Source organism: Tachyglossus aculeatus, chromosome X4 (genome assembly GCF_015852505.1).
Source record: "Tachyglossus aculeatus isolate mTacAcu1 chromosome X4, mTacAcu1.pri, whole genome shotgun sequence".
In the NCBI taxonomy this organism is placed as follows: domain Eukaryota; kingdom Metazoa; phylum Chordata; class Mammalia; order Monotremata; family Tachyglossidae; genus Tachyglossus; species Tachyglossus aculeatus.
The window spans coordinates 9,300,283-9,325,892 of record NC_052098.1 but is presented as its reverse complement, the minus strand read 5'-3'; the positions used below and the strand labels follow the sequence as shown (position 1 = coordinate 9,325,892).

The 25,610-nt window shown below is 44.8% G+C and overlaps 2 protein-coding genes across 2 annotated transcripts in view; both read right to left on the bottom strand.

Annotated features, from left to right (window-relative positions):
- Window positions 1–10,033, bottom strand: part of TRPM6 (transient receptor potential cation channel subfamily M member 6) — a 155,152-nt gene extending 145,119 nt beyond the window's left edge. The window contains exon 1 of the mRNA XM_038769912.1: window positions 9,929–10,033. Within this exon, the coding sequence (XP_038625840.1) occupies window positions 9,929–9,937 (9 nt within the window). The 5' untranslated portion in view covers window positions 9,938–10,033. The remainder of the gene's footprint in view (window positions 1–9,928) is intronic.
- Window positions 10,034–21,554: 11,521 nt separating this feature from the next.
- On the bottom strand, window positions 21,555–25,269 carry CX4H9orf40 (chromosome X4 C9orf40 homolog). The gene is made up of 2 exons (XM_038769510.1): window positions 24,697–25,269; window positions 21,555–22,549 (listed from the first exon to the last, which is right to left on the bottom strand). The coding sequence occupies exons 1-2, from the start codon at window positions 25,213–25,215 to the stop codon at window positions 22,439–22,441; spliced, it is 630 nt and encodes a 209-aa protein (XP_038625438.1). The 5' UTR covers window positions 25,216–25,269; the 3' UTR covers window positions 21,555–22,438.
- Window positions 25,270–25,610: the final 341 nt, after the last annotated feature.

Genomic DNA, 25,610 nt, shown 5'->3' with positions numbered 1-25,610 from the left:
ACACTTAAATCATTGAAGTCATAAAAGCCCATGCACCATCTGTGTGTCCAATGAGCAGAGAATAGCACATTTGCAAAGTCAGTTTTCTGGGAAATGTAGATATTCTCTGTCTTATTCCCTATGCTTTGTTATTCTATGATATATCACACAGATACTAGTCTCGTCTTCCTGCAAGATGGATTTCTAAATTAAAATTAATTTTCATTAATGCTTGCAAATCTATACATTAGGTGCTTCTGAACAGTGTTGGGGGGAACTCTCAATTTCTTAAAACAGCATTTGTTAAGGTCATAAGAGGCCTTCAGTTTACCATAATTATCTCTAAAGGGTAATAACACTGGGCTATGCCAAAAAGGTTATAACTGGAATTTTTCTCAGTCCAATTATGCATGCAGATTCTGTCAGTTGTTGGAGTTCTTTTCCATTCTCATGGTAAAAGAACAAAAAAAAATACTCTAAAAGACCATTACTGACTTAGACTGTGAGCCCTATATGGGACAGGGACTGTGTCCAACCTGATTATTTTGTATCTACCCCAGAGGTTAGAATACTGCTTGACACACAGTATGCGCTTAACAAATACCATAACGTATATATATATATATATACATACATATAATGTGGGGGTCAGAGAGAGGGCTGATCTTCTCATTACAAAGTATCCACTTTGGGGGCTTCTTCTACTAGAGAAGCAGTATTGCCTAGATGAGAGAACACAGACCAGGGAATCAGAGGACCTGGGTTCTAATTCTGTCTCTGCCACTTGTCTGCTGTGTGATCTTGGGCAAGTCTTTTATTTTCTCTGTGTGTCAATACCCTCAATCTGCAAACTAGGGATTCGATATCTGTTCTTCTGCCTACTTAGACAATGAGCCCCCTGTGGGCCTCCTCCCCCTCCCATCCCCTTAGTGTGGGAGTTCCTCAAGGTTCAGTTCTGGGTCCCCTTCTGTTCTTGATCTACACTCACTCCCTTGGTGACCTCATTCGCTCCCACAGCTTCAACTATCATCTCTATGCCGATGACACCCAAATCTACATCTCTGCCCCTGCTCTCTCCCCCTCCCTCCAGGCTCGCATCTCCTCCTGCCTTCAGGACATCTCCATCTGGATGTCTGCCTGCCACCTAAAACTCAACATGTCCAAGACTGAACTCCTTGTCTTCCCTCCCAAACCCTGCCCTCTCCCTGACTTTCCCATCACTGTTGACGGCACTACCATCCTTCCCGTCTCACAAGCCCGCAAACTTGGTGTCATCCTCGACTCCGCTCTCTTGTTCTCCCCTCACATCCAAGCCGTCACCAAAACCTGCCGGTCTCAGCTCCGCAACATTGCCAAGATCCACCCTTTCCTCTCCATCCAAACTGCTACCCTGCTCGTTCAAGCTCTCATCCTATCCTGTCTGGACTACTGTATCAGCCTCCTCTCTGATCTCCCATTCTCTTGTCTCTCCCCACTTCAATCCATACTTCACACCGCTGCCCAGATTTTCTTTATCCAGAAACGCTCTAGACATGTTACTCCCCTCCTCAAAAATCTCCAGTGGCTACCAATCAACCTACGCATCAGGCAGAAACTCCTCACCCTCGGCTTCAAGGCTGTCCATCACCTTGCCCTCTCCTACCTCACCTCCCTTCTCTCCTTCTACAGCCCAGCCCGCACCCTCCGCTCCGCTGCCACTAATCTCCACACCGTGCCTCGTTCTCGCCTGTCCCGCCGTCAACCCCCGGCCCACGTCATCCCCCAGGCTTGGAATGCCCTCCCTCCGCACATCCGCCAAGCTAGCTCTCTTCCTCCCTTCAAGGCCCTACTGAGAGCTCACCTCCTCCAGGAGGCCTTCCCAGACTGAGCCCCCTCCTTCCTCTCCCCCTCCTCCCCCCTCCATCCCCCCCACCTTACCTCCATCCCTTCCCTACAGCACCTCTATATATGTATATATGTTTGTACATATTTATTACTCTATTTATTTATTTTACTTGTACATATCTATTCTATTTATTTCATTTTGTTAATATGTTTGGTTTTGTTCTCTGTCTCCCCCTTCTAGACTGTAAGCCCACTGTTGGGTAGGGACCGTCTCTATATGTTGCCAACTTGTACTTCCCAAGCGCTTAGTACAGTGCTCTGCACTCAGTAGGTGCTCAATAAATACGATTGAATGAATGAAAGCATATCCGATTACTACTCCCTCCTAAAAGTCAATATATGGAACTCTTACCATTCATTCCCAATGGACTAAATTCATTCATTCAATCATATTTATTGAGCACTTACTGTGTGCAGAGCACTGTACTAAGCACTTGGGAAGTAAAAGTCGGCAAAATATAGAGACAGTCACTACCCAACAATGGGCTCACAGTCTAGAAGGGGGAGACAGACAACAAAACAAAACATGTAGGCAGGTGTCAGAATTATCAGAACAAATAGAATTATAGCTATATGCACATCATTAACAAAATAAATAGAATAGTAAATATGTACAAGTAAAATCCACCTTTAGAAACTTCCTAATTAACTGTGTCATCTATGAAGTCTGTCCCTACCAGTTGTAACACAAGAGAAAGAACCACTTCCTGACAGATAGAAACAGTACTACAATGATCTTCTCGGGGAGGGGGGAGGTGAGAGAAGGATTCAATCAATCAGTCAATTGTATTTATTGGGCACTTACTGGGTGTAGAGCAAAACACAATGCCGAGATCAGGGACCATCTTTAGGAAAGTCACTAGATTTTTATCTGATTTTCAGTATTCCCTATTAGAAGATGGAAATTAATTATGGTATGATGCTGGGTGGGTGGGTTGCGGGGAATGGGTGAGGGGATAGTTGCAGGGGGTGGGGGAATCCCTGGCTTCAAAGTTTGGTTCTTCAGTGGTGGGGGAGGGCCAAGGCCTTGTTGATGGTTCTGGAGTCTGTAAGCTGGAAAATTTTAGACTGTAAGCTCGTTGTGGGCTGGAAATGTGTCTACCAACTCTGTTCTGTTGTACTCTCCCAAGCACTTTGTTCAGTGCTCTACACCCAGTAAGTGCTCAATAAACACAATAAATAAGTCCCTGATCTCGGCATTGTGTTTTGGGCCACTGAGGAGGAAGTTCAATTATGAGTCATTGGATACAGTCTCTGTCCCACATGGGACTCACAGTCTTAATCCCCATTTCACAGATAACTGAGGTACAGAGAAGTTAAGTGACTTGCCCAGGGTCATGCGGCAGATAAGCGGTGGAGCTGGGATTAGAACCCAAGTCCTCTGACTCCCAAGCCCATGCCCTCCCCACTAGGCCATGCGGCTTCGCATATTTAACCAAACTCAAGCCAAAAGCTTGAACCAAATATGTTTGGAATACCAAGAGGCTTTAATTATTCATCATATCTTCTACAGGGCAATATGAAAAAGGAAAAGTGCCAAAATATAAGGGTTTATTTTAAATATTTCCTAATCCACTGGGACATGTAGTGGCTTATGGGCAGGGAACATGTCTACCAACTCTGTTATACTGTCCTCTCCCAAGTGCTTAATACAGTGCTCTTAACACAGTAAGCACACAATAAATCAGTGAAGCAGCAATCTTCTAAGGACAGTTTTCCTCACTCTTCAGAGTGTTCCTGGCATCTGAGCAGCAGGAAAGAAAAATATTTAACCAGAAGCAGAATCAGAGAGATCGCATCAAAGAATTGAAGGCCTCCCTGCTGATGTCCCAGGTAACCTGGAGAAAACACTACCAAAGCAGCTCAAAAAGGAACAACCCGCTTGCGGCCCATGTTGAAAACATGAAGCCAACACATACTTGTATTTTGTGTGTGTGCTTTTATATACATATTTTGGGGCTGGGTACCAAGCAGCATGACCTAGTACATAGAACACAAGCCTGGGAGTCAGAAGGACTTGGGTTCTTAATCTCAGCTCCACCACATGTCTGCTATGTGACCTTGGACAAGTCACTTCACTTCTGTGGGCCTCAGTTACCTCACCTGTAAAATGGGGATGGAGACTGTAAGCCCCCATGTGGGACAGGGACTGTGTCCAACCCGATCACCTTGCATCCAACCACAGCCTAGAACAGTAAGCGCTTGACAATTTTGTTTTCTGATTCCCAAAGCCATGCAAAGATGACACCAGCAGTCAGGTTAATGTGTGAGCTCTAATTATGGAGACCACACATAGCTATACGAAGGGAAACAGCATGGTCTACTGGAAAAAGCACCGGCCTGGGGGTTGAAGGACATAGGTTCGAATCCCAGCTCGGCCACCTGTTTGCTGTGTGACCTTGGGCAAGACACTTCACTTCTCTGTGCCTCCATTCAATCGTATCAGCACTTAGAACAGTGCTTGGCACATAGTGGAAAGAGCACGGGCTTGGGATTCAGAGGTCGTGGGTTCTAATCCCGGCTCCACCACGTGTCAGCTGTGTGACGTTGGGCAAATCACTTAACTTCTCTGTGCCTCAGTTACCTCATCTGGAAAATGGGGATTAAGACTGTGAGCCCCATGTGGGACAATCTGATAACCTTGTATCTATCCCAGTGCTTAGAACAGTGCTTGGCACACAGTAAGCACTTAACAAATACCATTATTATTATTATTGTTATTATTATTATAGTAAGTGCTTAACAAATGCCACCATTATTATTTATTGAGCACTTACTCTGTGCAGAGCACTGTACTAGGTGCTTGGGAGAGTACAACAATAGGCAGACACATTCCCTGCCCACAATGAGTTTACAGTCTGGAGGGGGAGTTCCCTCATTTGTAAAATGGGGATTAAGACTGTGAGCCTCATGTGGGACATGGACTGTGTCCAACCTGATAAACTTGTATCTACCTCAGCACTTAGCAGAGTTCTTGGCATGTAGTAAGGGCATAACAAATATCATACAAAAAAACCCCAAGAGAATGGACAAATATCAAAATCTGAGTGTACATATTACAGCTTTCTAGGTAATATTTTCCAATTGCTCTTGCATTTTCCTTTGCATACCGTAAGGATGATTAACACACACACACACACCCCTCCCTCCCCACCCCGCAAAGGATCATTGTTAAACAGTAAAGAAAGGCTACTGAAATCTCTTTTAAAAAACCATTTGCCCAAGGTAATGACATGCCAAAACTAAAACAGAAAAATTTATTTTACTATCCAAAAGTAGGACAGGATGGTGAAACATGTGGTTTGGTAAATTTTTTTCAGTTACTTGCAAAGCTAACTTAGAAAGTTTTATTTTGTAGTCTTCTACTTAGGCAATGTATTGAAATACAACAGTAAGCAACTAAAACTGGGGCCCAGATGTGGGGGAATGGGGGGAGTGGGAAAAGCAAAAACCACATCACTCTTTCAGGTGGCACCAGGGAATATGGCAAGGGAACCAGATCAAGGGATGCAAAGAAGAAGATATGATCAACCACAGGCAGAAACAAACAGATTTTTGAAAAGCAGGAAATGTCGCTCATATTTTTTTAAAAATAGTAAAATGAAAAAAAGAAAAACATCACATTAAAAATAGTGGAAAATTCTGTCTGAGGCACAGAAAGGCAAATCATGAGAAATAAAAAATGGAATTGGAAATTCAACATTTGGCAAGGCAGCTTTAAAATGTAAAGATTAGAAAGAGGTGAATCTTTCTCCTTTCCTCTTTGTAGTCTTGGTAAACAAGTCTGTTATCAAGGAAGAAGCACAAAGGTTATTCTGAGGTATTTGCTGAAGTCCTTAACCATAAAAGGTTCTAGAGAGCTCAATAACTCGGTGAGGCACTTCAATAACCCTGCAACCAGTTCTGTGATACTTTCTGGTAAGTTAACAATTCTAAAAAATGTACAAATAGTGGAGAGAGTGACAAAGAAGGACAGGACCAGGTAGAAGAGTGGTAGAGGGAGACACTAGGAGAAAAATTGAGTGATAAAGGAAAAGCAAAAAAAAAAGAGAGAGAGAATGAGTAGTTCACTGTTTAATCCAGGTAAAGACTGGGTAGCAATACTAGTTTCAGTGGTATTAGTTGAGTGCTTACTATGTGCCAGGCACTGAACTAAGCACTGGGGAAAGATACAAGCTAATCAGATTGGACACAGTCCATGTCCCACATGGGACTCACAGTCTTAATCCCCATTTTAAAGAGAAGTGAAGTGCACAGAGAAGTGACTTGCCTGAGGTCACACAGCAGACAAGTGAGGGAGTCAGGATTAGAACCCAGGTCCTCTGACTCCCAGGCTCATGTTCTACCCACTAGACCACACTGCTTCTCTAGTTTGGAAAGCAATATACTCTTCAGTAACTAGGGGCTAGAGTTTTCTGTGGAAATATAGGCTACATCTGCAAAGGGCAGATATATCTTCGAAGAAAAATCAAATTTGACCAAATCTGGGCAATCTTAATGTTAAGCACCCAAAAGAGAGGATTTTTGAGACAGGCACCTGGAGTGTCAACCTTCAAGCCTGCCCCAGGCACCCTGATAGAGCACATTAGATAACAATTCACACTTTTCAACACAGTATGCGCTCAATAAATATGATTGAAATGAATGAATGAATGTCCCCAGCTCCATCCCCACAGTCCATTCAGTTGTCTCAGGGCAACCCCCAGAAGCCTGACAGGCTGCTGGATGGATTTGGGGATCAGAAAATGACAGTGGTACCACAATCCAGATTCTTTCCAGGAGCTCTGCACATCCTGCACCATTTCCCTCTGGGATCCCCCAAAATATAACCCATCAGGCATGTTGACACACTGAGCCCACGTCATAACCATAAAGAACTGTAGATGTAATTTGTATCTATTAGTACTGACATACAAATGATGCCCCCAACTCTATCCCTCTCTCCATCCCCCTCCCCATCCCCCTCATCTTACCTCCTTCCCTTCCCCACAGCACCTGTATATATGTTTGTACATATTTATTACTCTATTTATTTTACTTGTACATATCTATTCTATTTATTTTATTAGTATGTTTGGTTTTGTTCTCTGTCTCCCCCTTTTAGACTGTGAGCCCACTGTTGGGTAGGGACTGTCTCTATATGTTGCCAACTTGTACTTCCCAAGCACTTAGTACAGTGCTCTGCACACAGTAAGTGCTCAATAAATATGATTGATTGATTGATTGATCTATCAGTGGTTTTTATTGAGCACTTACTGCCTGCAGTGCATTGTACTAAGAGCTTGGGAGAGTACAATATGACAGAGGAACTTACAAATGTTCCCCTCACCATCAATAATGCCACCACCCTCCCAGCCTGCCAACCTGGTTACCCTGGAATCATCTTCAACTCCCCTTCTTTCTCCCCTTCACCCCTAACATTAAAACCAGAAGCAGTATGGCGTACTGGAAGGAGCACAGGCCTAGGAGTCCGAAGGTCACGGGTTCTAATTCTGGATCCACCACTTGTCTGCTGTGTGACCTTGGGCAAGTCACTTTATTCCGGTGTCTCAGTTACCGGAAATGGGGATTAAGACTGTGAATCCCTTGTAGGACAAGGACTGTGTCCAACCTGATTAGCCGGCATCTACTCCAGTGCTTAGCACAGTGACTGGCTCATTGTAAGCACTTAACAAATACTGTTTAAGAGGCAAAAAGTCCTAATGGCTTTGTGGAATATCGCTTGGGTCCATCTGACTCTACCCCCAGCACTAAACCACCGTATACGTCAACTTAGGGTGCTATTTGTCCAGGTTTATATTGACAGCCCAGTTTTCAGCTGATCTGCCCACTGTCCAATTCAGATCCAGATGTCGTTATATTTCTTCGGTATTTTTGTTTTCTGCATCTGCTGCTGAGTTCCACAACTCAGAAGCAGCGCCCATGTTCACAGAAACCTGGAAGGGAAAACACAGGCTCTAGATCAAGTGGGGTATTGGGGGGTCACAGATCCCTCTTCCCCCAGAGAAACATGTTAAGTTCAGGGGAACATCCACAGAATGATGTAAGCCTGATGTAACACATGTGACATCCCATGTGTCAGGGTTCCTGGAATCCACAAAGCCCCTCAGTGCCCACCCTACCTAGACCGCTGCCCAAATCTCCATGCTGGCCCCCATTCCTCTCTGTTCTGCAAACAATTGTAAGAATCAACTTCTTTAACTATTATTTTAAGAATTAAATTATAAATACAGATTTTGGTCTTGAATTCCTCCCCGACCTCCACGTCTACATGACTGTCCTCTCTTCTTAGTACAGCGTTGTGTTCATTTCCCGCCCCCGACATGCTTTGCCCTCTCTCACCTCTGAAACATTATACATACAGTTTCTGAAATGGCCTCCACCCTTCTCTCCAACAGTACTTGTTAACTTCCTTCAGACCTCCCCTTATAGCACACGTCCTCGACAAGGTCTTTCTAGATTAAACCCTTTCGGTCTTAGTCATCCATTGATATCTTTGCCCTCCCTCCTTCACCACAAGTGTTAGTCCTGGAAAACATAACTCTGTTCAGTTTCAGTTAGCATAGATTCTCTTTCTGTTTCTACCAATTGTGTTCATATGATTATATTTGAGTTTGTTCTCTGGGTGAGATATGTATCTCACCCAGAGCCAGAGCAAAGTGGGTTCAACCCGGTTTTTGTCTTCTCCACTGTAATAGTAATAATAATAATAAATACGGTATATGTTAAGCCCTTACTATCTGCCAAGCACTGGGGTAGATACAAAATCATCAGGTTACACAGTCCCTGTCCCACATGGGGTTCATAGTTTAACTAGGAGGGAGAATAGGTATTTAATCCCCATTTTCCAGATGAAGAAACTGAGGCACAGAGAAGTGAATAATAATAATAATAATCATTATGGTTTTTTTATGTGCTTACTATATGCCAAGCACTGTTCTAAGCGCTAGGGTAGATACAAGGTAGTCAGGTTGTCCCAGGTGGGGCTCCCAGTCTTAATCCCCACTTTACAGATGAGGTAACTGAGGCCCAGAGAAGTTAAGTGGCTTGCCCAAGGTCACACAGCAGACAAGTGGCAGAGTGGGATTCAAACCCACGTCCCCTGACTCCCAAACCCTGGCTCTTTCCACTAAGCCACGCTGCTTCTCTAGCCCAAGGTCACCCAGTAGGCAAGTGGCAGAGCTGGGATTAGAACCCAGGTCCTGTGCACCCTGGCCCTTGTTCTTTACACTAAGCCAAACTCAAGAATGGGGATCATGTCTTTTACTTGTTTGGAATCTCAAAACAGGAACGTGAAATGTCCTGCATACAGAAGACTATTGTTGACTAATATGAACTTCATCATGAACCAAAGAGTAAAATAAAATTTCTTGAAATGGAGAGGGGAGCACAATAATTGAGATGGGAGAGGGGAAATCCAGTAACAGCGATTTTTTTCCCACTATAAATTGCCAAAATGATTTTGCAAGAAAAAAAATTAGTCATCAACTGTTATCTTTTCCCCTGCTGTGATTATTTCAAGAAACTCCCAAACACTCAACCATAAAACATATCTAAGTACACAATCATAAAACAGCAATGTTGCTATTGGAAGTAAAATTGTGTAGTTTTCAAAAGCTGTACAAATTAGCCTCATGGAAGCTTCTATTTTAATGGAAGGAACAACCAAATCTGTAAAATTATGCCATTAAAAGGATTTTGTCCTGCGTTAATCTAGGGGGATAATTGCAGGCCTGTTTTCAAACTTTTACACATTACTTCAAAGCATAAAGGCCTTTCAATTATATTCATAGTAACAAATGAGCAGTTCCTTTAATAATGAAAAAAATGAACTAAAATGGTCTCATCTGTGCCAGTGTTAAAATATGCATTTTAATTCACACTTTTAGCTTTTTTATAAACACAAACCTGAGAAAGAAAACCACTGATTAATCCCAAATGCTTATTTATAACACAAAATTTGAAAAACATGAAACATTTTACCTTATTGCCAATAAAATCTCTCAAAAGAAATAGAAAAAGCAACAAAAATGATTATTATTCCTAGTAGGAAACAGGTACTTACCCTCTTCATTCCCCCAGTGAGCACATAAATTTCGCTTAGCCTTCAGCCATTGAATTTTAGAATGAAGTTTCCATCCACAGCACAATCAGATAAAGCCAAGCTTACGGTAGCAACTAATGGAAATAGTGCTGAGAAAGAGTAAATGCAAATTTCCATGTGCTTAGCCTGGAAGGGGAGAAACTGCTAGATAGGCTGCAAGCACAGACTGAATTGCTTATAACTCTGGTTAAACTACAAGAGGGATTTCACTTTGTGACCAGGAACTTGTGACTCAAGTAAGGAAATGATTAACATTTGTGTCGTCACATTCTGAAATTTTACTGTCAATCTGTTTCTTTCTCTTCTGGGTATTTATTGCCACCTAGAGCTGTGGCTTTGCTTCCGTACTGATAAAAATGATTTTTTTTTTCACCACTGTGGGCAGGGAATGTGTCCGTTTATTGTTGTTGCAATTAACAAATATCACCATTATTATTATTGTTACTATTATTAAATGCCATCGAGTTGTTTCCGATTCACAGTGACTCCGTGGATGTACTTTCTCCAAAACGTCCCGTCCTCTGCCATAATCCGCAACCTAATGGTTCTTCCGTTATTGTTGTTATGGTATCTATCCATCTAGCTGCCAATCTGCCTCTTCCGCATTTTCCCTGGACTTTTCCTAGCATTAGTGTCTTCTCCAGAGAATTAGTCCTCCTGATTACGTGTCCAAAATATGCTAATCTAAGTCGAGCCATTTGGCCTTCCAAAGACCACTTTGGTTTAATTTGCTCCAAAATCCAGTTGTTTTTCAGGCAGTCCACGGTATTCACAATTATTTTCATAACAGTGCGATACAGCAGTGGCCTCTTGGGAGACCACCATAACAGGCAGACCAGCTTGGCAGGCAGCAATCAAGGAGCGGGGTGGGGGGGTGTTCTCCTCAAGCAAAGGTCAAGGCAAATAAATCAAGATGCCAAGGGGGATCCATCATCAACTCTACTGAGCGCCAACTGTGTGTGAAAAGCACTGTAGTAAGTGAGCCCAGTGGAAGTAAGAGACACAGGACCTGCCCTCAAGGCACTTATAATCTATCTCCATTAGAGGAGGAAATTGAGGCAGAGACGTTAAACGACTGGCCCAAAGGTCTCTCAGTCAGATGGTGGCCACATCTGGGAACCTTTGACTCCTAGTCCAGTGCCATTTCTGCTTGAACAAAAGTGCTCGGCAAATCAGTTTCTAAGGAAAAAGGAAGCAGCGAGTGATGCACTTCAAGGTTATAATCTTTACCTGTCAGAGTAGAGAGCATGAGCAAATAGCAAAACAGCCACCACAAAGTGATTTGGACTGCTCTCTCTCAAGTAACCTAATAACTAAGCTTTCCTCCCTGAAGCCATAATGGAGATGGGCCCACGATAGGCATTAAACCAAAATATAGCAGGGAAAGGGTATATCAGGGCAAGTTTGGGTGGCATTGGTTAGTCTGTTGGCAGTAAGCCTGGGTGAGTATATTATGCCTGCTTCTATTTTCCTGAATGCTGAATCCACTCAAACTGAGCATTCAAACTCCACACTCACTCTCTCCTTAAGTGCTGTTTCCAGAAGTCCAACGTTGTGAGTGTAACAAATTGCTACAAATTGAAACCAGGAACTCCTTGAAAGCAGGGACACAGAGGCTTTCGTTTTACAGTCAAATCTTTTTAATGAAAAATCCCACAGACTGTAAGTTCCTTGAGGGTAGGGAGCGTGTCTACCAACTCTACTGATTTGTACTCTCTGAAGCAGTTAGTACAGTGCTCTGCTCACAGTAAGTGCTCATAATAATAATGACGGTATTTGTTAAGCGCTTACTATGTGCCAAGCACTGTTCTAAGCGCTGGGGTAGAGACAGAGTAATCAGGTTGTCCCACACAGGGCTCACAGTCTTATCCCCATTTTACAGATGGTGTAACAGACACAGAGAAGTTAAGTGACTTGTCCAAAGTCACACAGCTGATTAGTGGCAGAGCCAGGATTAGAACTCACGACCTCTGACTCCCAAGCCCGTGCCCTTTCCACTGAGCCATGCTGCTTCAATGAATCCACATCTGCTGTGTGACCTTGGGCAAGTCACTTAACTTCTCTGTGCCTCAGTTACTTCATCTGTAAAAAAAATAGGGATTAGAGTGTGAGCCCTAAATGGGTCAGGGACTGCGTCCAACCTGATTAACTTATATCTACCTTAGTGCTTAGAACAGTGCTTGGCGCACAGTAAGCACTTAAGTACCATTAATCATAATAATAACAATAAATACCATTGTTTGATGTCCCACACACCAGGGTTCACCACTTAGGGAACACCTACACAACAGAGATTCCCCCGCCCCTTTTATTAACATCAAAACTCTCCCCCCACTTAACAAACCCCTCACAATTCATTCAATCTTATTTATTGAGCACTTAACAATAGCTCCTCCCCCAGGTCCCAATCAGTTTCAATTCTTGGGGCAATGTACAGGTGCTAGAGTCTCCCCAGGCTACACGGAGTTCACCTTTCCTCCAATCAAGTGGCTTTGTAGCTGATTGCTACAAGGTTTTCAGCAAACTTCCCGTCTTCTACGTCTACTGAACTCTCTGAAGTGGCTAGGACCTGTGTGCTGCCCAGATTAAGCACTGAATAAATACTATTGATTGATTGACTACATTGACTTCCGCAGCCCAGTAGCGGGGAGGCCTTCCAAAGTAACATGGTTGACAGTATTTATGCTGTTGTGGGCTTTACATGCAGTTGGAACCATAAGATTAACAATGATGGCATTTGTTAAGCGCTTACTATGTGCGAAGCACTGTTCTAAGCGCTGGGGAGGATACAAGGTGATCACGTTGTCCCACGCGGGGTTCACAGTCTTAATCCCCATTTTACAGATGAGGTAACTGAGGCTCAGAGAAGTCAAATGATTTGCCCAAGGTGTCACAGCAGACATGTGGGGGAGCTGGGATTCAAACCCATGACCCCTGACTCCCAAGCCTGGTCTCTTTCCACTGAGCCATCCTGCTTCTCTAAGATTTCTCATCAGAAGTCACCAGATGGCACAGTAAATACCTATTTCTGATTAATTTTATGTGAATAACCTAGATTTTAATAAAAAATAGTGCTTTTCTTTACTTCTACCTTGTAAAAATCTATTTGAAATATAGTTTTGATGTCTGTCTCCCCCCTTCTAGACTGTGAGCCCATTATGGGAAGGGATTGTCTCTCTTTGTTACTGAATTGTACTTTCCAAGCGCTTAGTACAGTGCTCTGCACACAGTAAGCACTCAATAAATACGATTGAATGAAATACATACATTTTTTGAGGGCCTGGGTGGCCTGCCTCCAAGGTAACTGTACAAAGGCCCCGGGTACACATTACGCTAGTGTTTAACACACAGTATGTTTTTCTTTCCTCCAAGGATCACTCAAGTGCGAAAGATTTTCCTTTGCTTTTTGATGGTATTTGTTAAGTGTGTAATATGTGTCAATCACTGTTCTAAGCACTGGGATAGATACCAGTTGTTCAGGCTGGGTACAGTCCCTGTCCCACATGGGGCTCATAATCTAAATATGAGGGAGAACAGGTATTGAATCCCCATTTTGCAGTTGAGGACACTGAGGCTCAGAAAAGTTAAATGACTTACCCAAGGTCAAACAGCAAGCAACTGTCTACTTGTTTTGTTGTCTGTCTCTCCCTTCTAGACTGTGAGCCTGTTGTTGGGTAGGGACCGTCTCTATATGTTGCCGATTTGTACTTCCCAAGCACTTAGTACAGTGCTCTGCACACAGTAAGCACTCAATAAATACGACCGAATGAATGGATGAATGAACTGGCCAAGCCAGTATTAGAACCCAGGTCCTCTGGCTCCTATGCTCTTGTTTCCCCTTAGCAGCTAATTACTTCCTTTATCTATCTACTTCTAGTTTTAAAATCAGGTCCCTTACCCCATCACATAGCCATATTTGGAGACAATCTCAGGCACTACAATTTAAGGCAGTCAGAATTCAACAGAGGGAAGATAAAGAACTACTTGTTCCGTAAATCATTTACTTCTTTGCAGAGCCCTAGTCATGCCTGGAACCGTCTCTCCCTTTTCATCTGGAAGGCCACCCTCCTCTCCTCTTTCAAATGCCTTCTGAAAAACACTTCTGGGAAGTCCTTGAGTCTTTTAGTGGGGAGCCCTCTTCTACAAAAGAGATTAAAAGAATGCCAAGTAGTTTTACCTGTCAAAGGATTAACCACTCTTTCAGTGGTGAATGTTCAATCTGAGCTGTGTGTTTTACTCCATGTTCTAACGGGGATGGAGTCCACAATGTGTAATTTGTAGAGCAATTACTACACTTAGTAATGAACGATATTTGTTAAGACAGAAAAACCCAGTGAAATAGAACAATTCAAAGGCCCAGTTCACTATGGAACATCCTATATGACATTTTGCACAATAGGCAGTCTGGAATCATTTCATCTCTGCAACTTCTCAACTCTTAACTCAGTACCATGCATGCAGGGGGAAAACACACCTTTTTATGATCATACTGTGATACAATGATGATTACGTGGCTTGGGTCAGTTCCCACCCCCGGAAATTGGTGCATTTGTTGTGTGTGACAGTTACTTTGTCCTGACATTTCTGTAATAGAACATTACAGTGCTCTGCACACAGTAAGCGCTCAATAAATACGATTGATTGATTGATTGATTTGTACCTGCTATCAGGGAGCCAGTGACAGTACCTTTTCTTATGATCGCCTCCACAGTATGCTTGCTCCACTGATGCGTTCATTAAATGTAGCACTGTTGGCAAAACTCCAGGCACCAGGTCTACCTCCATCACCTCAAAACCACCCTCCCTTGGTATACCCTGCCCTCTCCTCTGCTCAGCAGTATTACTTCTCTTCCCTTATTGATTGCCATGCCCACTGCCTGCACCAACCATTCCAAACTTTTAACTCCCTCCCCACCCTCCTCTCTTGTGCCTGATGAACTTGGCGACAGCTATGGCAGCCAAAACAAAACCATCAGGCCTGAACGGCCCCAAATCTCTGCCTCGTCTCCCCAACTCCCACTTACCCTCACATTAACTCGCTGGTCCTTCCCAGTTATCTCTTAAGATTTCATCAGCTTTCAAAATCTATCCCTTCGGCACCTTCAAAAGACATTTGCCTCCGCTCACTCTCTAACGGCTCCTTCCCCTCTGCTTTTAAATTCGCCCCCCACCCCGACCCCTATACTAAAAAAAAACCCTTTCGACCCCACTGCACCATCTGGATAATAATAATAATAATAAGGTATTTGTTAAGTGCTTACTATGTGCCAAGCACTGTTCTAAGCGCTGGGGGAGATACAAGGTAATCAGGTTGTCCCACATGGGGCTCAGAGTCTTAATCCCCATTTTACAGATGAGGTAACTGAGCCCCTGGGAAGTTAAGTGACTTGCCCAAAGTCACACAACTGATAAGTGGCAGAGCCGGGATTAGAACCCATGACCGCTGACTCCCAAACTCGTGCTCTTTCCACTGAGACACGCTGCTTTTCAGCATGGGGATATCGCCCCATCGCGATCAATCAGTGGTAGTTTTAAGTTCTTATTGTGTGCAGAGCACTCGAAGCGCTTGACTCTAAGCTTGTCATGGGCAGGGAATGTGTCTACCAACTGTTATACTGTACTGTATATTATACTCTGCCAAGCACTTAGCACAGTGTTCTGCATACAGTAAGCACTCAATAAATACAGTTGATTAATACAGTTGGTAGACACGATCCCTGCCCTCAAGGCTTACAAAACTCCTCCTATGGGTTATTTACACCCGCTGTCTCTCCCTTAATTCACTCCTTGACCCTCTATAATCTAGCATCCACCAGACTTCACTCCACTGAAGCAACCCTCTCCAATATCAAAAAACCTCCCTGACAAGCCTAATGGAATCATCATACACCTCAATTTGTCCGGCCACCTTTGACACCGTGGATGATGATGGCATTTATTAAGTGCTTACTATGTGCAAAGCACTGTCCTAAGTTCTGGGTAGGTTACAAGGTGATCAGGTTGTCCCACGGGGGGCTCACAGTCTTAATCCCCATTTTACAGATGAGGGAACTGAGGCACAGAGAAGTGACTTGCCCAAAGTCACACAGTTGACAATTGGCAGAGGTGCGATTTGAACCCATGCCCTCTGACTCCAAAGCCCAGCCTCATTCATTCAATTACATTTATTGAGCACTTACTGTGTGCAGAGCACTGTACTAAGCACTTTCCACTGAACCACACTGCTTCTCTTAACCTCCTCCTCCTGGAAACGCTATCCAACCTTGGTTTCTATGACAGTCCTATCCTTGTTCTTTTCCTCATTCTGTGGCTGCTCCTCTCTGTCTCTTACATCACTTCTTCCTCCGCCTCCCGTCCTTACTGTGGGTGTCCCTCAGGAATCAGTTCTGGGTTCCCTTCTATTCTCAATCGATAATTGCTCATTTAGGGAACTCTTCCACTCTGCATTCTCACATCTCCTCCTGCCTTCAGGGCATCTCTTCCAGGATTTCCCACCAGCACCTCACGCTCAATATGTCCACAACTGAACTCACCTAACGTTCCCGGCACCGTTTACTCCACCACCATCCTCTCAGTTTCTCAAATCCACAATCTTGGCCTTATCCATAACTCCTCCCCTTCTTTCAATCCTCATAATCAATCAGTCACTAAATCCAGAATCCACTGCTTCTTCTCCAGAGTCTGCGATGGGGGTGTGATTTGCAGAAGAGGTGTTGGCTTACAAAGTTGTCTGGGAAGCCTATCAATTCTACCAAGCCAAGGCGAAAGGGTTGAACTACAATCCAACATTCATTCATTCATTCAATCGTATTTACTGAGCGCTTACTGTGTGCAGAGCACTGTACTAAACGCTTGGGAATTACAAGTCGGCAATATATATAGTCCCTACCCAACAACGGGCTCACAGTCTAGAAGGGGGAGACAAGACAACAAAACAAAATACGTAGACAGGTGTCAAAGCCGTCAGAATAAACAGAATTATAGCTATATGCACATCATTAATAAAATAGAGTTGTAAATATGTGCAAGTAAAATAGAGTAATAAATATGTACAAATATATACAAGTGCTGTGGGGAGGGGAAGGAGGTAGGGCGGGGGGGGTGATGGGGAGGAGGAGAGGAAAAAGGGGGCTCAGTCTGGGAAGGCCTCATGGAGGAGGTGAGCTTTCAGTAGGGCTTTGAAGGGAGGAAGAGAGCTAGTTTGGCGTATGTGTGGAGGGAGGGCATTCCAGGCCAGGGGAAGGACGTGGTCCAGGGTCGACGGCAGGACAGGCAAGAACGAGGCACAGTGAGGAGGTTAGTGGCAGAGGAGCGGAGGGTGCGGGCTGGGCTGTAGAAGGAGACAGGAGGTGAGGTAGGAGGGGGCGAGGTGATGGAGAGTCTTGAAGCTGAGTGGCACCACCTCCCTTTTTCCCCAAGTCATATGGCCTAGTGTCTGTGCTGCCCCGGATCCAGTCATATGATGCAATCAGTCAGTCAGTTAATCGTATTTGAGCACTTACTGTGTGAAGAGAAATATACTAAATGCTTGGGAGAGTACAACAAAAAACAGACACATTCCTTGCCCACAATGAACTTACAGTCAAGCAGGGGAAACAGACATTAATATAAATAAATGTTACAGATATGTACATAGGTACTGGGGAGCTTGGAGGGGGGGGATGAATAAAGGGAGCAGGTCAGGATGATGCAAAAGGGAGTGGGGGAGAGGAGGAAAGAAGGGCTCAGTCAGGAAAGGCCTCTTGGAGGAGATGTACCTTCAGTAAAGCTTTGAAGTGGAAGAGAGTCATTGGCTGTCGGATATGAGGAGGGAGGGGGTTTCGGGTCAGAGGCAGGATGTGGACGAGAGGTCAGCGGTGAGATAGACAAGATCGAGGTACAGTGAGAAGACTAGCATTAGTGGAGCAAAGTGTTTGGGCTGGGGTGGAATAGGAGAGTAGCGAGGTGAGGTCGGATGTAGGCAAGGTGATTGAGTGCTTTAAAGCCAAAGGGGAGTTTCTGTTTGATGCAGAGGTGGCTGTGATCCAGGCGTGGCCCAGGTCTCAGGCAGAGGAAGGTCTCTTGACTCTGCCTTTCATATCTCTCCTGAAGCCGCCTATGTCTGTCCAGCTCCCGTGGCACGCTAGAGGTTGAGATGCTTGGGAGCCCCCGCCTTCAGGTCTGGGTAGACTCATAGCTGACCGCCTGGTGAATTGGAAGGTGATGTGTGGAGAGGAAGAAAGAGCAGACAGGCAGATTAACATTTCGTAGAGCCAAATCCACCCACCCATCGTGGAACCCCTCTTCCATCCAAACTCCCGCCACTCTGGTCCAAGTACTCAACATCTCCCGACTACTGCATTAGCCTTCTTGCAATCCTTCCTGCCTTCACCTTCTCCAGTCCTTACTTTGCTCTGCTGCCCACATGATTTTTCTAAAGCATCGTCTTGGCACATCTCTCCACCCCTCAAAAACCTCCAATGGTTGCCATTCCTCTCCGCCTCAAAAATAAACTCCTCCCCTTTGGCATTAGGGCTTTCAATCAGCTCTCTCTCCTACACATCCTTGCTTCTCATTACTCTCCAGCTCATACGCTCCACTTCTCTCTAGTCAACCTAATCACCGCTCCTTACTCTCACCTCCTTTGCCAGCAACCTCTTCCTCACACCCTTCCTCATCCCCGGAACTCCCTCCTCCAAAACATCTAGCAGATCAGTGTTCCCCATCTTCAAGCCCCTTCTGAAATCACATCTCCTCCAGAATGTCTTCCCCATATTATTCTCTCATCTCTCCACCCTATTTCCACCTTCCTCCTGCCACCTCAGCACTTTTGCATCATTTAAGCACTTAGGTATCATGCACGCCCCCTCCACACCATGTTGCCCTTCAATATATACCTTTATATTCTATTGCTTCCTCCTTATTTTTCTGTCACCCCAGCTATGCTGTAAACGCCTACTCCTTCTATGTCACCCTTGCATTTGAACTTGGACCCTTTAATCAATCGATTGTATTTATTGAGCATTTACTGTGTACAGAGCACAGTATTAAGTTCTTGGGAGAGTACAATATGATACAGTTGGTAGACATTTTCCCTGCCCACAAGCTTATAGTCCAGAGGGGAGCTCACTTGATATTCACCCGACGTGAATATCCACAATTTTCTCCCCCTCTAAACTATAAACTCCTTGTGGGCAGGGACCATGTCCACTAACTTTGTTGTATTATACTTCCCAAAGTGCTTAGCTCAATACTCTGCATAGTGCTCAGATTGATAGGGATCATGTCTACTGGCTTTATTGTAGTCTTCCAGATACTCTGCACAGAATAAGCGCTCAAAAAATACTATCGATTGATATGAGCACACAGGTATTCCTTGTTCAAGAATTAGTAATCACTTTGGAAACTCCTGATGGATCATTCCCTTGAGACTGTAAGCTCATTGTGGGCAGCAAAGGTGTTTACCAACTCAGTTATATTGTACTCTCCCAGGCGCTTGGTACAGTGCTCTGCACACAGTAAGTGCTTGATAAATAAGACTGATCACTAAATTGGATTTACTTATTTGATGCTACATGTTGATTCTTTAGGATTTCCACCTTGAAACAGAAGATGCTTTTAATCCTGGGAATAAAAGGTGAAAAACTCCTTGTGGGTAGGGATCATGTCTTCTTCATTTATTGTACTCTTCCCATTAATTTAGCAGAGTGCTCTACACCCAGTATGCACTCAACAAATACTATTTATTGATTGCTTCCATCCATGAAGAACCTATAAATATTTGGAATTTACATTTATTTTTCCAGAGGGCTTACATAATTATGTCAATTTCATTCACATAACACGCCTTTGTAAGTAGCCCAAGAAAATTAATTTTACAAATTTGCATTCAGAAGCTCAAAGTTAGCCGGTCCTATCCGTAGATGCAGAATAAGCAAGCAGCCCATCATAAAATTGACTAATCTCCTTTATCAGCTTTACCTCTTACGCAAAAAATCTATTAATGAACCATAATGAACTGGACACTGAAAAAGTACTGCGCAATTGGGTTACTCAATGTCAGCAATCGAACACCTGTGCTTGGAATTTTTTGGCTTCATTTCCAGTCGCTAAGGTCAGATGTTTTAGGGTGGGACATAATTAAGCATTTAACATTCTTTATGATTGAGAAACATCAATCCTGGCACCAAATAACCTCTGCCACCTCCAAGGAAATCTTTCTCCATTGGGTATACTGCATACAAAAATGGTACTCTAAAAGTCTTGCACCAAATTTTAAATGTGTCCTCACTACTCTGCAGCAGCATTTCTAACAATGATCAAATGACTTCTATAGCACTAGGGTTGAACTGCTATTAAATGCAATCGGATCCACCCATACTTTTGCTCCTGTAACTTTACCAGATGTTTGAAACTTGGTTCATCCCCCAAAATATTGCCTTTGTAGCTTAATTAGCAAAAATTTCCCCTGTTCAACAATTCTGATTATCCTTATCATTAAAGTTATGATTATGGACAAGTTATGATTGTGGACAGCATGCACAGTTAATTTGTGTGTGTGTGTATGCACGCATGCAGGCACATATTTTGCGGAGGTAGCAATGCTCGCAACATTCATTCATCCATTCAATCGTATTTATTGAGCGCTTACTGTGTGCAGAGCACTGTACTAAGCGCTCGGGAAGTACAAGTCGGCAACATATAGAGATGGTCCCTACTCAACAACGGGCTCACAGTCTAGACGGGGGAGACAGACAACAAAACAAAACATGTATTGTATCCCAATAAGGTAGAAGACCTGGGTTTCCTTCAAAGTCTGTTTTCTCGTTGCTATTGACTAACAACTTCTCTACGCATTAGCGTCCTCATCTTTAAGGCTAAAATGATCCCACAAATTTGACGAGCTCTTCTTTAATTTTTCAAGAATGACAAAGATTAATCTTGTATTCAAGTTCAACACACACAGTCTGCTTGCTAAAAAAAAATGAAGTTTTGAGACCAAAATTTCTTAAGTATACCCATTACTAATCTGAAAGCCTTTTCAGAATCGTCTTCACATTCTCCCTCGATAGTGATGGTTTATTCTTCCATTCTCAAGAAACTTCCTTGGCAGTAAAATGGAGGAAACCATGACATACCGACTCAAAAACCCATCGGCATTCTAAATGGCAGGTAATAATCATCAGGACCTGGATTCTAATTCTGGTTCCGTCACCTGTCTGCTGTGTGACCTTGGGCAAATCACTTCACTCCTATGTTCCTCAGTTACCTCATCTGTAAAATGGGCCCATTTCCCACACTGCTCCCATATGAACTCCTTTAAAGATTTTACAAGTGAATGTACCAAAACAAAAAGTATGGTTCGAGGGCCAAGTGGCTACAACAGAGTAAACCCTCCCATCCACTAGCATTTTCCCAAGTCCACCCACTCAGAACATTCAAACTCCAAATAAGCTCAAAAAAAAAAAAAGATGCACCCTCTTTTTGCTTCTGTAAATTAAGAATATTCCTAAACTTTTTAGCTAATGAAAAACAGAAAAAAAAAGTTACACAACTATTATAGCAAACCAACATAATTAAATATATTGAATCACTGACACATACTTTAGCTGCAGGTTGCAAATTTTATTATTCTGGAACGCTGGCCAAGTTTACCACAATACATTGGAAATAAGATAAAAACTCAATAAGAGGCATTGGACTAAATAAAACATGTTTAAAAGAAAAAAACAATGTTGTATTGGATTCAATAGCATTTCTTCTGTAGACCTTGAAAAAATGGAGCCCTTTAATGATTTTTCATAGCTGTATACCTGTCTCCAAATGCTACTGTGACAACTCAAGACATTTAAATTAAATGATAAATAGAAAGCTAGGCAGACATGTAAAATCAGTTCTAGATGTGTTCTGCTCTTTACGGGCCAGAAGTATTGGGCAAAAATGGACCAGTAGTTTTCAGAAAGAGAACATTCAAGAAGTCATCAATTTTGCTTGCAAATCATTTTTTGGTTCAACTAAAGAAGGTAGATGACTAGAGGCAGTGAAAATGTAACATGTTTATCAATAACAGGGATGAATGAAAAGCTCATCAATCACAACAGTTAAAACAATTCTGCTAAGGTTGAAGGTGCAAGGGCAGTTCTCTACTTCTGACATTACTATAAATTATTTTAGGTCCACTTACGAATGCCTGCAGATATTTCTTCTTTAAGAATCTACTTTTTAAAATACTTCTGATATAACTGAACTTTTTTTTCTGAACTACCTGGAGACCCTATGCAAAAGAGTTCAGCGGTGAGTGAAGGCACATTTTAAAAAAAGGTTTTTCCTCACTTTTCCGGATTTGGAAGAGTACTGTGGCACTCAAATCTTAGTTGAAATAACGAACAGAACATAGATCAATTTAGAGATGAACACCCTGCAATTAGATACATTAACTACAATACATCAGTATCAAATCTCTATCAGGATATATTTCAGCCTCAAATGACTTCATTCTTGCATGGTCTCTCCACTAGAATTCAAAAAATCTGACAGATCAATAGCTGGTATTGGACTTCTCCAGTACAGGAATGAATTATATTGCCAAAAGTCTTCATTGGGCTTTAGAGAGGGGAAGAAAAAAACAACAAAACAGAATGTTAGAGACAGTCACGGTCTGTAGGCTCCCTTTAGTCTGTAAGCTCCTTGTGGGCAGGGATCACGTCTACCAACTCTGTTGTACTGTATTTCTCCCGAGCACTTTGTACAGTGCTCTGCACACGGAAAGTGCTCAATAAATACCGCTGATCGATTGGAAGAGGGAAAAAAGCGCTGCCCCTACTTCAAAAATGGATCGGCAGAGGTTTCCCAAATGTATTTTACAACTTCCAAGGGCCCAATAGACAGAGCTCTCAGTTCAAAATAAAGCTAAAAAATTTACCTTGGCTTAAGCACATTCCTTACTCCCATTTTGAACTGTTTTAACTCACTTGAATAAGTGATCATAGCTCTTGTTAATTCAAACCAGATTGTCTCCCCCTCTGGACTGTGAGCTCCTTCTGGGTAGGGAAGGTGTCTACCAACTCTGCTGTACTGTGCTCTCCCAAGTGCTTAGCAGAGTGTTCTGCACACAGTAAGCACTCCATAAGTACGGTCGATCGACTGTAAAGACACTGGGCTGACCCAACTTAAACCACTTGAATGGGGAATGAAAACTTTTGGGGGACATTTTCCATTTATGCTGTTTTTGCATCTCCTCCACCTGATACCAAAACAAGAACCATTCAGAGGACGCTGGTCACCTTGTAAAACGTGAAATCAATCAGAAACGAAGAATAAAGACCCACAGTACTAAATATAAAAAGGGGGGAGAAGGGGGATAAAAAATCCCCCTACAAAAGCATGATGGCAGTGGTCTCTTCTTATTTCACCTCTGCACCCACTCCTTTGGTGACTTCAAGGCTAAGTACACCATCATCGCTTTCAATGGAAGAGGGAGGGTGGGAAGGAGGCAACCCTCCTCTTCTACAGGAGTGTTCTGTCGGTGGAATGGGCCTCAACTACACGAAAAAAAAAAAGTTGTTTCCTGAATAGGGGTGCCCTATGTGGCCCATTCCCCTAGCGCCACTTCTTAATTCTTTACCACTTCTAACAAGTGGCTGGTCTTAGGGTCTCCGGGTAGGACCACTCGACGACCCTCCCTCAAATACCAAGTCTAGCCTCTAATGAACCTTGTCACCTTGGAATCCCCCAGTCCCCATCTAACTCTAATGCCCTCTTGATAAATCGTAGCTGTAAAGGAGCAGCATTTCTCGAGTGCCGATTTGGGGCACTGTACTGTGCTAATCGCTGGGGAAGTACAGGCCTTTTCGACTGTGAGCCCACTGTTAGGGACCGTCCCTATATGTTGCCAACTTGTACTTCCCAAGGCCTTAGTCCAGTGCTCTGCACACAGTAAGCGCTCAATAAATACGATCGATTGATTGATTGATTGATTGAACCCATTCCCTGCCGACGAGGAGCTGACACTCAAAACCGGGGTGGCCAAAAATATTTACAACTAGCGAGGTCAACACAATAAGGAAAGCGGCCACCTTAAACGCGAGGGATGCGTTTAATTGCGTGGCACTGGTCATTTCACTGGTAGGTTCCCCTACTGCATGAAGAAGGGCTTTCGCAGACTCCTCTTCCAGCCCCGAACGGGCTCGCGGCTTTCCGATCGGGCAGCAGGGAACACGCCAGGAAAAGACAAGATATACATCTCTCTCTCTATGTACATGGTTAGACGGTGGGCCTTGTTAAGTGCTTATTAATTGCCCGGCGCTGTGCCAAGCGAATCGGGTTGGCCCCGGTCCCTGTCCCCCACGGGGCTCTCAGTCTTCAACCCCATTTTACAGAGGAGGTAACTGAGGCCCGGAGAAGTCAAGTGACGGCACCCGAACCGGGGCGAGGTGCTTCGGAGTCCCAGGCCCGGCCTGTATTCTTCTCGCGGCCTACGGCGGTAGTAGTTTGTATTTGGGAAGCGCCTACTCCGTGCCAGGCCCCGCGCTGGGGCCCACACGGTCTCAACCCCGTTTCACAGAGGCGGCAACTGAGGCCCCCGGGGAAGGCGCCCCGAGCCACGGGGCAGGCGGGGCCTCCTGCCTCCCAGACCCATGCTCCATCCCCCCCTCCCCCGTCCCTCCCGTTCACACCTCCAAGGGCCGGTCCCGCCTTAGGGGCCGGGGCCCGGCCCGAGGCCAGCGGCTCCCCTCGCCCCCGGCCGGTACCTCAAGGAGCCCCGGCCCGGCCGAGGCCAGCCACGCCTCTCGCCCGTCGTCAGCGACCTCGTCCGGTCCAGATGATGACTCCTCCTCCTCCTCCTCCTCCTCCCTCGGCTGTGGGGGCCCTGTCAGCCGGCCGCCTCCTTCCGCCTCTCCGCGCTCCTCCTCGCCGCCGTCCGCCTCTCCGCGCTCCTCCTCGCCGCCGGCCGCCTCACCGCGCTCCTCCTCGCCGCCGGCCGCCTCACCGCGCTCCTCCTCCTCCTCGCCGCCACTTCCCTCATCACTGCCCTCCTCCTCCTCCTCCTGGCGTCCCTCGTCGCCGCCTCGGAGCACCCTCAGCAGGTTGTGCCGCTTCCAGGGCGAATCCGACAGCAGGGCCGCCGCCTCCTCCCGCTTCCTCTTGCTGGACTGCCCGAAGGCACTCAGCCTGCGGCCCGCCATGATCGGCCCTGCCGGTTCTTCCGAGCGGAACCGTTTCCAGGGCGCGTGGAAGGCCAGGGGTTCCTCCGCGCGCCTCTTGGCCATAGGCCCGCCCGGCTCCGCGGACGCGAAAGGCCGCCGAGCGGCCCCCCGCCCGCCACAGAACACGATGCCAGGGGGCGGCTGCGCGCGCGCACGCGCGCGGAGATGGAGGGTCGACTGCGCATGCGCGCGCGCGCCCCCGCCCGCCAGAGAGACCAGAACACGATGCCCGGGGCGGGGGCCGCGCGCACGCGCGGCTAGAGGGGTCGACTGCGCATGCGCCCCCCCCCCCCCCCCCACCTGGAAGAACGTCCAGGCCCAAATCTAATAAAAGAATATTTAAGACTTTGTTAAATATTTGTTGATATTTGTTTAGACTGTGAGCCCACTGTTGGGTAGGGACCGTCTCTATATGTTGCCAACTTGGACTGCCCAAGCGCTTAGTCCAGTGCTCTGCA

Excerpts from the sequence above, each read along its gene's own strand:
- CX4H9orf40 (XM_038769510.1), bottom strand. The coding sequence starts at position 25,215 with ATGGCCAAGAGGCGCGCGGAGGAACCCCTGGCCTTCCACGCGCCCTGG. Across the intron at positions 22,550-24,696 it reads CCGGGCCGGGGCTCCTTGAG|CCCAATGAAGACTTTTGGCA; the intron begins GTACCGGCCGGG and ends CCCTCTCTAAAG.